The sequence below is a fragment of the Anguilla rostrata genome, chromosome 14, assembly GCF_018555375.3.
Source record: "Anguilla rostrata isolate EN2019 chromosome 14, ASM1855537v3, whole genome shotgun sequence".
In the NCBI taxonomy this organism is placed as follows: domain Eukaryota; kingdom Metazoa; phylum Chordata; class Actinopteri; order Anguilliformes; family Anguillidae; genus Anguilla; species Anguilla rostrata.
In genome coordinates this window covers 11,324,780-11,338,996 of record NC_057946.1, presented here as the reverse complement: position 1 = coordinate 11,338,996, position 14,217 = coordinate 11,324,780, and the positions used below count along the sequence as shown (strand labels likewise).

General features: G+C 38.3%; 1 protein-coding gene across 12 annotated transcripts; it reads right to left on the bottom strand.

Moving 5' to 3' along the window:
- Positions 1–269: 269 nt before the first annotated feature.
- On the bottom strand, positions 270–13,672 carry hnrnpd (heterogeneous nuclear ribonucleoprotein D). 12 transcript variants are annotated; one of them, XR_010325294.1, is made up of 9 exons: positions 13,185–13,672; positions 11,594–11,762; positions 6,243–6,404; positions 4,836–4,967; positions 3,928–4,021; positions 3,461–3,616; positions 2,435–2,529; positions 1,986–2,092; positions 270–1,087 (listed from the first exon to the last, which is right to left on the bottom strand). XR_010325294.1 is itself a non-coding variant. In XM_064307592.1 (8 exons), the coding sequence occupies exons 1-7, from the start codon at positions 13,337–13,339 to the stop codon at positions 2,462–2,464; spliced, it is 936 nt and encodes a 311-aa protein (XP_064163662.1). In that variant the 5' UTR covers positions 13,340–13,672; the 3' UTR covers positions 270–2,092; positions 2,435–2,461. The 12 variants fall into 12 exon arrangements, 8 of the variants coding, with proteins under 8 accessions (XP_064163662.1, XP_064163663.1, XP_064163665.1 ...); XR_010325295.1 differs by having other exon boundaries at positions 2,022–2,092; XR_010325292.1 differs by having other exon boundaries at positions 1,986–2,529.
- Between the last annotated feature and the right edge of the window lie 545 nt (positions 13,673–14,217).

Sequence of the window (14,217 nt, the reverse complement as noted above, 5' to 3'; positions counted from 1 at the left end):
AGGAGTCTATCATTGTGACATTTATTTTGTTTCTCATATATTTGCACACATTTGAACTTGATCTTCTTGGTCATTTAGAAACTGTTCCAAATGTCTCAGCAGACCACCTTGCATGCCAAAATGCAGTATCCTGCTTTGTGTTTGTAATCATTAGTGCATAAAGCATGAAGCCTCAGCAGTTAATTACATACCAACTGTTTCTAAAAGCCTTTTTATGGAAATGGTTCATGGCTGCACTTTAAATGAAAAGGCAAAGTTCATTAAGATGATATGGTCATAGAATAGTTTATTAATTCAATGCATTCTTGATTTTTTTTTTCCAAATGCTGTCATTTTATTTCAGACTTGTATAACCATGAAAAATTAAGCTGTAAATTAAATGTGCATATATACGTATAATATTTATGTTTACTATTATTAAGGATGTGTGTGCCAAAGAAATTAAAGGACACAAATAGAAAGTGGGCCTTCTGCCATTTTTTGAATTATGTGCCAAAAGAAAAGATCAATGCTGGCCATCTCAACTTCATAAACAAATCACAAGGTCTTCATGAATGGTGGAACATCCGCTTTCCATTTGTGCCCCTTCAATTGATGTCCTATAAATGAAAAGTGGAGGTTCCACCATTTGTTATGAATTATGTGCTAAAATAAATTATCACTTAGCATTCTCAACCTTATAAACAAATCACAAGGTGTTCACAAATGTCTTCATCTATGACTGGCCTGAAAACAATTTACAATTAAATCAGTGACTGTCGTACAAAAAATGGGATAAAGGGATTGAACACAACCTCTAGAACTAAGTTTTCCAAATAAGCTGCATACAAAGTACCTGAACACAAGACTTCACAAAAGAGGTGGACTAAAAAGCAAGCTAATCATGAAACAGTGGGAGCTTTTGAGCGGCACCACAGAACACTGAACTGAAGGTAAACAGAACTCTGATTCCAAAGGGGGTTGTAAAAGAAGCACAATGTGTATCCATCCGTACACAAACAAGCATCTTGACCGACCGACCGCGGCTTGCGTTTACGGTAAAAGCATCTCCTTCTGATCTATCGGACCAACAATCCTGCCCCGCCGCCTGAAAGAGAAAACAAAACACAACATCATTCACCTGCTTTGTCACAGACACAATAAAGACACAACACACACACACATATATGTAAAAGGAATCCCATTGTCTTTACAAATCCCATTACAGAGACAAAAAATGAAACCAATATACAATTTCTACAATTTACAATTAACATTAAAAAAAAACAAATAAATAAACAACAAAGTTAGTCCATAAGCTAGAAATCCTGAAGTGCAGCAAATTGAAGTCAAATGAAGCCCAAATACCATTTGGATAACGCCTTCGTTAAAAAAAATACACATTAATATAAGCATTACATGCAAATTTTTGTGAAAAACACTTCAATACTTCTCAAGTTTGTCCAAAAAGGTTAAAAAAGAGAACTCGTTAGAGGAAATTAAGAATGTTTACATGAGAAGGTTTTCCAGCGCTGTCAGCGACACAACACACAGTACAAATATTGATATAAAGCACTTCTGCAACACAGTGGCATCCAAGTACAAACCAGGTTTTAGCTCATGGACTACTGGGTATTACTGCTACAAGGGCTATAAATAAAGAAAAGCAAGCATTACAGATAGATTAGGAATGCATATATTAAAGAGACTGGAAAGTCCAGAGAAAGCCGTATCCTTTGAAAAATAAACAGTTATTTTTTTCGGTATGAAGTCGTATTTAACCATTACTTGTGAAGGGGGCCTGTAAAAAATAGCATTAAAATTACATTAATATATTCCTTTAAATAAAAAAAACATACCCAAAAAAAGAAATTTTTTTTTTTAAAAGAAAGAAGACAAAGCTGGATGTATCCACTTTATTATTTCTGTTTTTTTTTTGTTTTTTTTTTTGTTTTTGTTTTGTTTTGTTTTTTACAATGCTGATACAGGATGTTGGAAGACCATACCAAATGGCGGCATTCGAGAGCGTACGCCTCTCGTACCCTGTCCGCATTGAGCGGGCCTGAGAGAATCGGGAAGCCAGCGCGACTCATGGCCTGCAAGGAAGTTCCCGCTGGCAGGTACAAACAAGGTATATGTCAGAGTTAGGAGACAACATTCTTCTTTTTTCCTTGCAAATCCTTAATTTCGGTACCCATTTAGCAGTACTTTACCTGTTAACGTTACAGTTACAAAAATGGCACAAAACAGCCGAAAGCCAGTTGTTACAAATCGCCAAAAAAAAGGCTGTAGTCTCTATGTTACCATTACTGTAAAGCACTCCAGGGTGCTCTGAAAAACTTTAAAGAAAAAAAATTAATTAAGCAACGTACATTAAAGAAAAGAGAGGTAAATATAGTTATGAAAAATATACTTTATATCAAGGAAGATTTGTGGTAGCAATGTAATAACGTACCTGCTTGTACTTAGTGGGGATAATATATTAGTATGGCTTGTAACTGTTTTGGTGACCACCTCGCCTTGGGGATTTGCCATAACCACTCTGCTGATCTAGAGGGTGAGCAAACAAAACAAAATAAAAAATAAAAATAAAAAACAAAAACAACAACAAAAAAAAAAAATCTATCATTAAATCTCAGTTTACAGCATGCTAACTGAAAAATGATTGGTTCAAACAACGTTATTGATGTCCCCATAATATTAATTATATTTTTCAAAACATCTTGATTAAGACTGTTTGGTGTCAATCACTGAAACAAATGATAAATGCTGACCTTTAAACATTCATATTAAATATGAATTTATATGCTCTTCAGATTCTCCAATTCTGGAGATCATAGGCTAGAGTAAAGTCAGGTTGAAAGTGCAGGTTAAACATTTTTTTTCCTCCTAAAAATACCATCATAATGAATCGAAGTGAAATCACTTACTAGGTCAGACTTCACCCACAAACAAAATTTGTTTTCCCAAACACCCTAAATGAATCAGTTTTTGGCGAAATTGCTTTACTTTAAAATTAGCTGAAAGAAATGTGATAGTTAAAGAAAGAGGAAAACATATGGAATGAATTTTATATGAAGAAGGTTGTTTATTTGTTGTTAAAAAGTTTTCTTTCATAATTTAATTACTTAAATCTACGGAATGTTGGCATTTCATTTGGTCATTTCAAAGCACTTTTTAAAAAAATATCCAACCCTTTCTGGGTCCAAACATTTTGCATATTTCACAACAATATTTGCAGAATATTACACCATGTCGCATAAAAAAAACAAAAAAAAAACAGATGAGACAAATGACCTGAAGCTTTCCTAACTATGTTCATATCTAAGGATTTCTTTACAATTTTTACAACACAAAAATGGAAGATGCTGCATAAATAATTTAGTGTGTAATTGTTGAATAATAAAAATAAAAACAAGATATGATGGCAGAATAATTTCTTGGTTTTATTATGTGTGCTTTCACAAACAAAGTTACATACTGCTGTAGTCACCATATCCGTAGTAGTTGTTATAGCCGGTGTAATCGTAGCCGCCGTATCCTCCGTAGCCTTGGTTGTTGTAGCCATAGTTACCATAATTACCATAACCTTGGTTCCAGTAGTTGCCATATCCCTGGTTCCAATTTTGATTAGGACCTTTAAAATCAAACATTATAAGAATTTGATGACTAAACTAAACAAGCTTGTTGATGAATTAATAGCGTGACCTCTGTCAGCATCAGTCAACAAATGGAAACATGTACATATGCATGATGTGTGTGTGAGCATGTGTGTACACTCCAGTCTAATGTAATGAAATGCAAACAGGGAAATGTAGAATAAGAAATATCAAGTTCCTCCACGTGTACGAAAACAAGACATTAATCTTCAAAATGATGCATGGTACTTTAGCTAGACATGTATCCCGCATGTGTAATTCTGAACATCTGGACACAGCTAGGACTTACCGCCTCTGCCTCGAGACCTGGAGGAGTAACCACCTCGGCCGCCCCACTGCTGCTGCTGGTACTGCTCCTTGGACATGGCCACCTTGATTTCACACTGGTATGACAAGTCATGCAAGGTTAGGGTTCTCTATCTCTCTTTCTCTCTCTCTCACTCTCTCTCTCTCTCTCTTTCTCTCTGTCTCAGAGCTTATCAACTATGTGATAAGCATTTGAACGGCAATGCTGAACTGGTACATGCAGGCAAACACATTAAACATTTCATACAGTCTGCATCGATATTCTGAATCACCTGTAGCTCTACTGGCTCACCTGCACAACAGGTTTTTTTAATGGGTGCTTGTTCATAGGCCTGCTTCGTTTAAATATTTACAGAACAACATGACTGGACCAAAACTATTTTGTGTGTGTCGCATCTGAAAGTGAGTACTACACTGTTGGAGACATTTCTAGTTCCATTTGCACAGTAACTATGAGCACTTTATGTTAACTGGGTCAGATCAGGTTTGTGAGGACTGGGTCACACACACTCAGACAGTAACAATGCCATCTGAAACAAGCAAGAACATTATGTTGCAGTTAGGTGGCTTTAGGTTATGTACAAAAATGTCTAAAAATTTAAGACTAGGGTGATGTTTTCAGAACATTCCCTCAACACCAAGGGACATTCCACATCAAGGGCTGGTTTTCTAAAAAATATATTTTAAAAAGAAAAGTCGCCTTCCATGATTGTAAACTGTGTCTTCTACACACAGTTGACTACAATCTGCACAATCACCCAGCTTGGTGCAATTTCTGATATGACATTACAGCTGGCATAAGCTACTTGTCACGGGCAAACTACGGTTTTAAGGGCAGAGAAAAAAATAATGACAAGGCTGTGTTTTGGGGGAGCCGATCTGGAGTCTTACCTTACTCAATCCTATGTTGTGGTACTTCTTCTCCATGATCTTCTTCACAGGCTCTTCATCTTTGAAGGTGATGAAGCAGAAGCCCCGTCGTTTGTTTGTCTTGTTTTCCATAGGCAGCTCTATGGACTCCACCTCGAAGTAAAAACACCCACAACCATGTCAAGAAAGCTTTTGCAAGACCCCTGTGTAAGATTTTAACCCCGACGTGCAATCCCCTTAGTGGCCATGATGCCGGCATCCTGAGATTGTTCAACTCAGACTTTCAGTGCTCCTGCAACCAAACAATGAGTTGAAAACACAAACTCTGTGTGATAGCTTTATCGGTAGACGATACACGACAAATATGCAGAATACGGAGTTTCTAAGTGCCACCATTGTCGTGCAGGTTGTCCATTTAAAAAGAACCCCCTCCCTGCAGTCTCATCAGCAACGACACCCCCCACGCATGACACAGTGGACAATAGTGGCTAGCTGGGCATTCATAAAAATATTATTTCACCACCAGAAATTTGTATTCTGTCATAGCAACAAAATAAACCGTTTTTGACAAATTTGACATGAAGCTGGAACATTGACAAAGCATTTTGGTGGACGGTTGAATGTTGTTTTAATGTCGTCCCACCCCCATGCAAGAAAACACAACATATTGTAGAGTACAGAAAAACATACAACGTACACATTTAGGTACATGTACGAACTTGCTTTTTTGCCAAGATAATTGCATTTGTGGCACTTTATTTTCTCCTAAATTATGAATATAAACTAATCTAAGTTAGTATTGTAAATGGGTACAAATGTCTTGCTTCATGTAAGCCATTTCCCAAGTCTCTGTGATGCTCACACCTGGATTTATGCAGCTTTAAATAGGGTACCCCCTAAATGGGCAAGGATTGGCCAGATTTGGCATGTGCGCAAAGGAATCAAGTTACCCAATGACAAAAAGGCTTCACATTGGTGCTGCAGTGGACAGGAATTGTCTAAAATAGGGCATTTCATTTAGCGGCCCTAAGCTGGATCCAGCCCACAAGTCAATTTAAATGGGTCCTTTGAATGATTCTGATTATATATATATATATATATATATATATATATATATATACACACACACACACACAATAACATTGCTCTGTCCTGTGCTAAGTAGGTATGAAAAATTGCCATGCGTTAACAAAACTGCATTTCAAATATTGATTTACATGTGGCCTGCAAAACTCACCAGAATTATGCTTTGGTACCAACTAATCACAAAATTAGTGAACCCACTAGCCACAAACACGATCAAAGCATAGCAACCGAGTAAAATCCCAGAAGATCCCCTCAGAGTGCAAGCCTGCAGCAGACCCATACACAGGCAGTACATCTGCAGCACAGGAAGTTGACCACATGAAAGACATTTTATACGCCTACCTCTCCAAAACCACCAAAGTATTCTCGGATTTTCTCCTCAGGGGTGTCTGGGGAAAGGCCTCCTACGAAGATCTTCTTCACTGGTTCTTTGGTTTTCATGGCCTTGGCCTTTTTAGGGTCGATAACTTTGCCATTCAGCTTGTGCTCTTTTTGTAACATAACCTGCAGTGAGCCAGACACAGGGTCAGAATGAGAAGCCAAACACTATGCAGCACAAGTCTAACATACCTTTTCCATTTAGACAAGTGGGAAAATATATTTTCATTTTAAATTTAGGCTGGATGCAGTCTGGTGTGCAGACTTTCATTTCAGAATCTGATTTTTCTGGCATAGAGAATGTGGAATTTTCAGGACACATACACTGCTAAGAAATCAATGCATATTTAAAGCACAGTCTTGCTAATTATCTCATATTTTCTGAAATGTTTTACTTGACTACTGCTGTAAAATATTCAGACAAAACATATATTCAGAATTCCTGATAAAACAATGTCTACAAATTCATGACAAATGTACTATAGCTTGGTTCCTTGTGAGAATCATGTAAAGCAGTGGGTCTTAACCTTTTTTGGTCAAAAATCGCTTTGAGAATCAGTCCATGGACCCCCGCTCCAGAAAACACCACATAAATACATCATTTTTATAACAGACAAACAAAACCGGGGGGCTTGTGGGTTATGTAATACGTCTCTGTCTAAGTGTGTATTAGCAACATTCCATGCAACCCTACATTTGGTTGGAGTGAAAATGCCATAACATCATTGGATACAACTTTCAAAGCAACAGGAAGGTCACTGGAGAAAAAATATTTTTCTGCTTCATGGATTCCCCCCCATGACCCCCAGGAGTCCATGGGTCAAGAACCCCTGCTGGGGAGGAGAAAAATGTGTGGTGCATGGCTCTGAAATGAAGTTCTACATTTCACCAATTTGCTCCTTTTGAGAAGAACAGATGTACACCAAATGCAGTAATTGCTGAGGGGGTGCTGCTTGGCTTAAATGAGAAATAAATCACCTACACATGCACTAATAATCAGTGATGTAAGCGGGAATAAACCAACACAGAGAAAAGAAAGGGGGTAATCTTCAAACGAATCACATGCCATGCATTCTGCAGCTACTGTACGTCGACGATGGCATCACTGATGCAGTTTCCACCGACAGCTGCTGTTGACAATTGGCACAGAGGAGATCGTAAAACCTGGCAAAATCATCTTGCAGCTACCCAATTTATCACATTGGTGGCTGCAATCAAATCGCTAAAAAAAGAGCTACAATCCACTAGCTAAAAAAAAAAAGACTACAGAAACATCTGCCTACCTAGTAATAAGTCACTTCACAGCCAAGTACATTAAAATGTCTGCTTAATGCACTTGCCTTATTAATATGAGCAACAGTACTAACAACATTCCCAGCCCGGCGTGTAAATGCAGCGAGTAAAACACTAGTGCAAGTTAACTATGGTAACCAAGAACCAAAGTGCTAATTCTAAATGCATATACCTAACATATGGAAATAAAAAAATAAAAAATAATAATAACAATAGTAACTACTCAGTTTGCATTGAAGGATATGTATAGATGTAACACTGCAAATGTTACCACTGGTTTTGTCCTTTAATAATTTTTTAGCACAGTATAATAAATCCATTTTACTGGGGCTACTGCATCAGCGAAGATGGCTACTTGCTTACTTTTCTAATTAGCCGAATGAAAATGAAACCAGTTGTCAACCTGCTGATGAACCCCTTCGCACAAGCCCCCTAGCGGCTGGGATGACGGCTTCCTGAGATTGCTCAACTAAGACATTCAGTGATCCTTCAACCAAACAATGAATGTAAATGAGAAAGCTCTGTGTTCCAGCTTTATTAGTATGTGTTAAACGCCAACTACACCAACAACGGAGTTTCCATTTAACAAGCATCCCTGCCCTGCAGTCTCATCTGCAACAATACACCTCAAGCATGACACGCTGGACAATAGCATCGACTTGGGAGTTCAAAAAAATATTCCTTCACTAACAAAAGTTAGTCATATTCCATCATAGCAACAAGATGAAAACTGGTGATATTTCCACTATAGATAGTAACCAGCAGTAAATGAAATGTAGAAAGCCAAGTGCAGATTCCAATATCGTATTCACACTTCTCATAAAGACTAATCTCATGTGCTTCCTCTGATCTCTGACTCTCACACAGTACAGCCATAGACTCAAGTTATTTAGACTAGTTACTGCACAAATTTACAGTTTAATTTCTTAACGTTGCCTCACTCGCCTCGTGAACTGAACCTTTAATCTGGTTTGTCGCTGATATTTTGTCACTCTAATAAATGACAACATTATTAAAGTGGCCAAAATGGTACCTATTCTCAGGCCGTTACCTGTCTCAGCTATTTTCCTGCAATACACTGAATGGGCACAAAGCTGTTTGTAATGTGGTAACGTGGCTTTTTATAGTCTTCAATTCGTGAGACATATCAAATTATATTACATTATTTATTCATTCAACAGTTACTCCCATCCAGAGTGATGTACACACCTATCACTTTTAATTTTTATTGATTTATACACTAGCATATTTCACTGAAGAATTTAGGATGAAGTCAGTGCGGTACAATGGCAGTTCACAGCATGGGACCGGAAAGTCTGCGTGACAGGCTTATTTCCTTCTCCAATACACTACACTGCAGCTCATGCACACCACCAGAGAGGCCTCCACATTTCAGTCAGTTCTAAATATTGACTCCCGCGTTAATACAAAAAGCAAGAGTGGAGACAGATTCCCATGCTCAGCAGTCCTTGAACAGCCGCAATAAAAGCTCTGATTCATTTGTGTCCAGCGGTCATTCCAGCCTGGCTCCAGCAACTTGGCTGAAACTGCACCGGACCACAGTGGGTTACTGCTTAGATGGGAGACCGCCCAGATAAAGCCAGACTGCTGTAGAAAGTGGCGAATGAAGTGCAGTCCAGCTTCCTGGGTTAGAGCTAGTCATAGCCTCACATGACCTAAAGCCCTGCATTTCAAACTGCATGACTTTGTTTCTCGTCATCTAATTTATGTTGTATGTACAGTTAGCACATGTGGTGATACAATTATGGATTTCCCTGAGACAAGCAAGCCACTGAAAAGTTACAAGATACTTAAACACACACACTGCTAGCTAGCTAGCAACAGACACACTCAGCTTCATAACAAAAGATAGTTAAGTGTGCACCTGAAAAAGCCATCCTACATTGGGAGGATAGTTAAAAAGACCCTGGGGGTACTGCTAAAAAGACAAAGACAATCTCCATACCTCCATGCACACCATAGCACACAGCACCACAAACATAACTACTGCCATTATTAATTATTAAATCAAATGACTAAAGCCATGTGAGTCTGTAATATGGCTGTAATGCTATTCAGCAGTATGTTGTTAGATTGCTACACCTGTGGCTAAGGGATAATGATACTGCAATTACCAGCTTGCCTGGTTGTTCATTATTCATAAGCTAAAGACTTAAGTAGCCGACATCCCTACTGAAATAATCTGAAAATGCTGCAAAAAGATGTGGTAGGCACTTACTTCATCATCAACTTTGTCAGTTCTGTTAATTGTCTAATACTTCACTGATCCTACTATTATATACAATAGTTTATATATTACTGTATTGGTCATAATTTAAGCAAGCCAGCTTGACTGACAATATCATTTAAGAATATATTTCAGCCCTTCTGGGTAATTATTCTTCATTTTCCTTTAAGACGTTGTACTTTCAACACAAAGATTAATCAATACATTTCAGGGCATTTCATATGAAACAATTAAAGACACTTGAACAAGTATGTTAAATATTAAATATGTAAACATTGTAGCAATAAGGCCTATGTATGTTCATATATAGGTATTTCTTTAAGTTCCAGTGTATTTTTACATACACATCGTTAATTATTAATTCTACACATGCCCTTAAACTTTTAAGAGATTTTAACTTTGTCAAGAGTATATGTGCATTACATTCCCAAATATACCACTATTACTATTTCAACTATATGTATTCCAGATTCATTTTTTTAAATATTGTAGACCACATATCTAAAGCTACTATCTTTTTAAAAAGTATTTAACTCAAGTATTGTAAATATGAATGAGACTTTTGAGCATTAAAATAAACATAATATAGAGCAGAATGTTCAAAAAAATTAATTGAGGAATGTGAAGCGAATTAATATGACATCAGGATAGTGTACATAATATAGGAGCTACATAAGTTACATTATATTATATATGGCTAGAAAATTATTATTTTCAAGTATTTAGAATGAGGTATTTAAGCCATTTAGAAAGCCTTAGAGGTACATACAAGTTTGGAAGATTCCAGATGGAATTGTGCTATTTAGTCATTTAGGAATGGTGATAAACACTGCCATTGGATCAATTTGTATCATTCATTACATTACATTCATTTGGCAGACGCTTTTATCCAAAGCGACGTACAAAAAAGTGCATTTCATGGTCGTAGACAACTGCTAAACACGGGTTCAGTAAGGTACAATACTTATTTTGTACAGCTATTTCTAGCCGAGAACAGTGAACACTATTCTGGCCTAACATCTGCAAAGCCAACTAGGCAGAAGAATAAGCTACAATATTAGGACAAATACAAATTACCAAGAGGTGTTGGGATGGGGCAACATGTAACAAGTGACAGGAAAAGGGTTTTTTTTTTTTTTTTTTTTTAAAGAGTGAAATATACAGCATGGTGGTGGTTAGTCTAGGTATAGTCTGAAGAGATGAGTCTTTAGGCCACGGCGGAAGATGGGTAGTGAGGGGGAGGTTCGGAGAGGGACGGGGAGTTCGTTCCACCACTGGGGAGCTAGGGTGGAGAAGCTCTGTGATCCCTTTGGGCGGGTGGGAGGGGTTACAAGGCGCCCTGCTGCCGCAGAGCGGAGTGGTCGAGCAGGCACATAGAATTGAGCCATGTCCTGCAAGTAGATGGGGGCTGTCCTGTTGGCAGCAGTGTAGGCAAGGGTCAGGGCTTTGAACCAGATCCTGGCGGCGACCGGTAGGATTCATGTCTCCAACCAAATCAAAATGTATTTATATAGCGCCTTTCGTGCAAGATTGCAATACAAAGTGCTTCACATAGTAAAGCAATGTAAAAAGTAAAAATTCACACCGGCATAAAAAACAAGTATACATAGAACAACCACTGTGCATGTAACTTCAATGTACAAAATGAGTAAAGGAAAATAATTGTATGCAAGTCTTTTACAGTAGGCAAATGCAGTGTGGTTTCCAATTCTGAACTAGTGTTTCGCTGCACTGACATTCATGAGCAGCACTGTACAGAAGAAAAAAGAAGTACCTTGTCAACACTGTCAGCTTCTTTGAACAACACAAAGCCAAAGCCTCTGGACCTTCCTGTCATGGGATCCAGTTTCAGTGTGCAGTCCACTACCTCCCCAAACTTGGAGAAATAGTCCTTTAAGTCCTTCTTCGTTGTATCCCAGCTCAGCCCTCCAACAAACATTTTTCTGTTGAAAAATGTATTAACATTTTATCAGGGACTGGATGCAACTGCGCTCATTAATGCAATGGTACCACATTCTCCAGCAAGCAGAACAAAAAGCATGGAGCCTAAAAACGTTGAGAGCTACATTAAAGTCTTGCTGATGTGGTCTCCTTTGTGACTGAAAATACTGACAGTGCATGAAAATACTGACAGTATGGTCTTACCTAAAGCAATTAATAAATTAATAAATTGAAGGCCTTTTTGAGTTAACAGCTTTACATCACAGAGAGATTCGGTACCCTTACAAATATGATTAATACCCTAGTGGTAAAATGTACTACTGCACCACTTGATGCAGACAGAAAGTGACACCTGGACCGTGTGGCGCATCGCTGCACAGAGAACAAGCGATTAAGACAGGCAGACCAACCAGAAGCACCTTAAAATTAGAATTTTACAGTCACGTTATCGATACCAACCAAGCAAGTTAAATTCACATTTGCAAATGAACTGTTAGCCATCATTTACCTAGACAGTTAAATGGAATTGCTCATCATATGTTCAAGCGTGAACATTGTTTTTTAACTAGAATCAGTAGCATTACTCTAAGTTACGTAACTTGCAAGTTTGCACGATAGATAAGTGGTGAACTGATGTACAGAAGGCAACGGTTTGTTACGCTCGTGCAAGTAAGATAGATAGCTACAAGTAACGCTCGCTAACACAGCTGATCAATCTTTTAATTACATTCGAATGCAAACGCGATTATCTACAATGACTTACAACTAACGTAACGTTAACTGACCAACACTATATAATTAGTAAGCTTGTTAGATGGCAAATAATGTTATCGAGCCGAGGGAGACTATGACACCACTAGCTCTGGCGGTTTCTATTTTAAATACGTCAGTATAAAGTATGTGCTAACCTAGCTATAGAAGTCAGTATACTTCCCCACATTAGCTATTTATGGTTAACTAACACCGATAGCATGAAGTTCATGAAGTCAGCTAGCTACCTTAACGTTACTTCTTCAAACAAGCCTATGCACCAGTAGGTTACATTTTACAAAATGTGCCGTGGATTTGCTGCACATCACACCGGCAACGCTGTTTCGGAAAGACAGTCCACTAACGTTAACCGATATTCCATGCGTAGAACGTTAGCAAGTACAGAGTTCTGGGAGTTTGGTTTTAAGTAGCTAAGTTATCTCGCTACGACAATGTCCGATCTAATAGTAACGTTAATCATGTTTGTCGAACATGCAGTATACTAAAACAACTGTGAATAGTTTGTGGCAACACACCAAAACAAGAACAGCACATGCAATCTGCAGCATCTTTGACTCTGCACTGCCACTGGCTAATTCCATTTCCCTCCGTGCCCTACCAGGAGAAGACTGGATGACGTATCGTGACAGTTATCTCGCTAGCCATATTCTCACCCTTCATCCTCTTCGTTTTTGCTTGCATCAATCTTTGATCCTTCTGATTCTCCCGACCCACTCTCGACGGTCGTAATTTGTTCTTCACTAATGGTTTCCCCATCTTCCTCCATCTTCATCACTGGATCTTCACCGAGCTGCTGCTCTTCCGACATGTTTCAATTGCTAAGTAAAGAAAGCCTACTACTCTAACTAGCCTTTCTCTTCTGAAATTAGCTAGATTGCGGGCTAACTATATTTCCACCGCAAGATATAGCGAGAACCAAGACAACTGAACAAGAGCAGTGTCTAAGCACAATTGCACGTTGCTAATGTTCCCTTCAGCGCATTTAAAAGTCTAATTCTGTCCAGCTAAGCAAATATGCTGTTTTTCGATTGTATTTGCGTATTATTTCTAATCTTACGGAGTTATTTGATCATAGCTAGCCAACTAGCTGGTCGGGACAACGTAATGGCGTCGCTCACAAAATGGTTGCAGGAAGTAAGCGATGTTTGAAATGACAGTGTTGGGACCAATCGGAAAAGCAGTTTCCTCGGTTTCACTATGACGTTCGCATTACTTTATCCAGCCTAGAGTCAGTGTTACCCTGCAGTTGGCCTAAATACGTATGGGACAGAATATTCGATTGTATTTGATCACGGTGGCTGCCTGTATCGACTACGCTTGTCAGTTAACTAAAAATAATGCCATTGTTTAAAGTTGTAGTGCAGCTGGTTAATATACAGAATCTGTACAGATGGATAGCTGTGAATCGGATTGGCAACTGGCTTCAGTCCCATTTCATTAAGTGGCTGTCAAAACAATGATTGCCCATTATTCCATGGGCATAGAAGCCCTGTACTTTGCTTCATGTTCTTACATCTGATCTGATCTCAAATTGTGAACTTGCTGGTATTTTGAAGAATGGGTAGTGCCATTTCTAATTTGTAGCATGAAAAGGAGTACAAATCCATCTAGAGTGCGCTATTTGATGCTCACCTATGACCAGACTACTGCTAGTGTTGAATACAGAACAGGTTCATCAGATGCATT

What these genes read in the sequence shown, in the direction of transcription:
- hnrnpd (XM_064307591.1), bottom strand. Translation starts at nt 13,339, where the DNA reads ATGTCGGAAGAGCAGCAGCTCGGTGAAGATCCAGTGATGAAGATGGAG. An exon ending in ACTTTGGTGGTTTTGGAGAG is followed by an intron (nt 4,968 to 6,242) that starts GTAGGCGTATAA and finishes TTTTACTTCGAG; the next exon opens with GTGGAGTCCATAGAGCTGCC. An exon ending in ACAACATAGGATTGAGTAAG is followed by an intron (nt 4,022 to 4,835) that starts GTAAGACTCCAG and finishes TTGTCATACCAG; the next exon opens with TGTGAAATCAAGGTGGCCAT.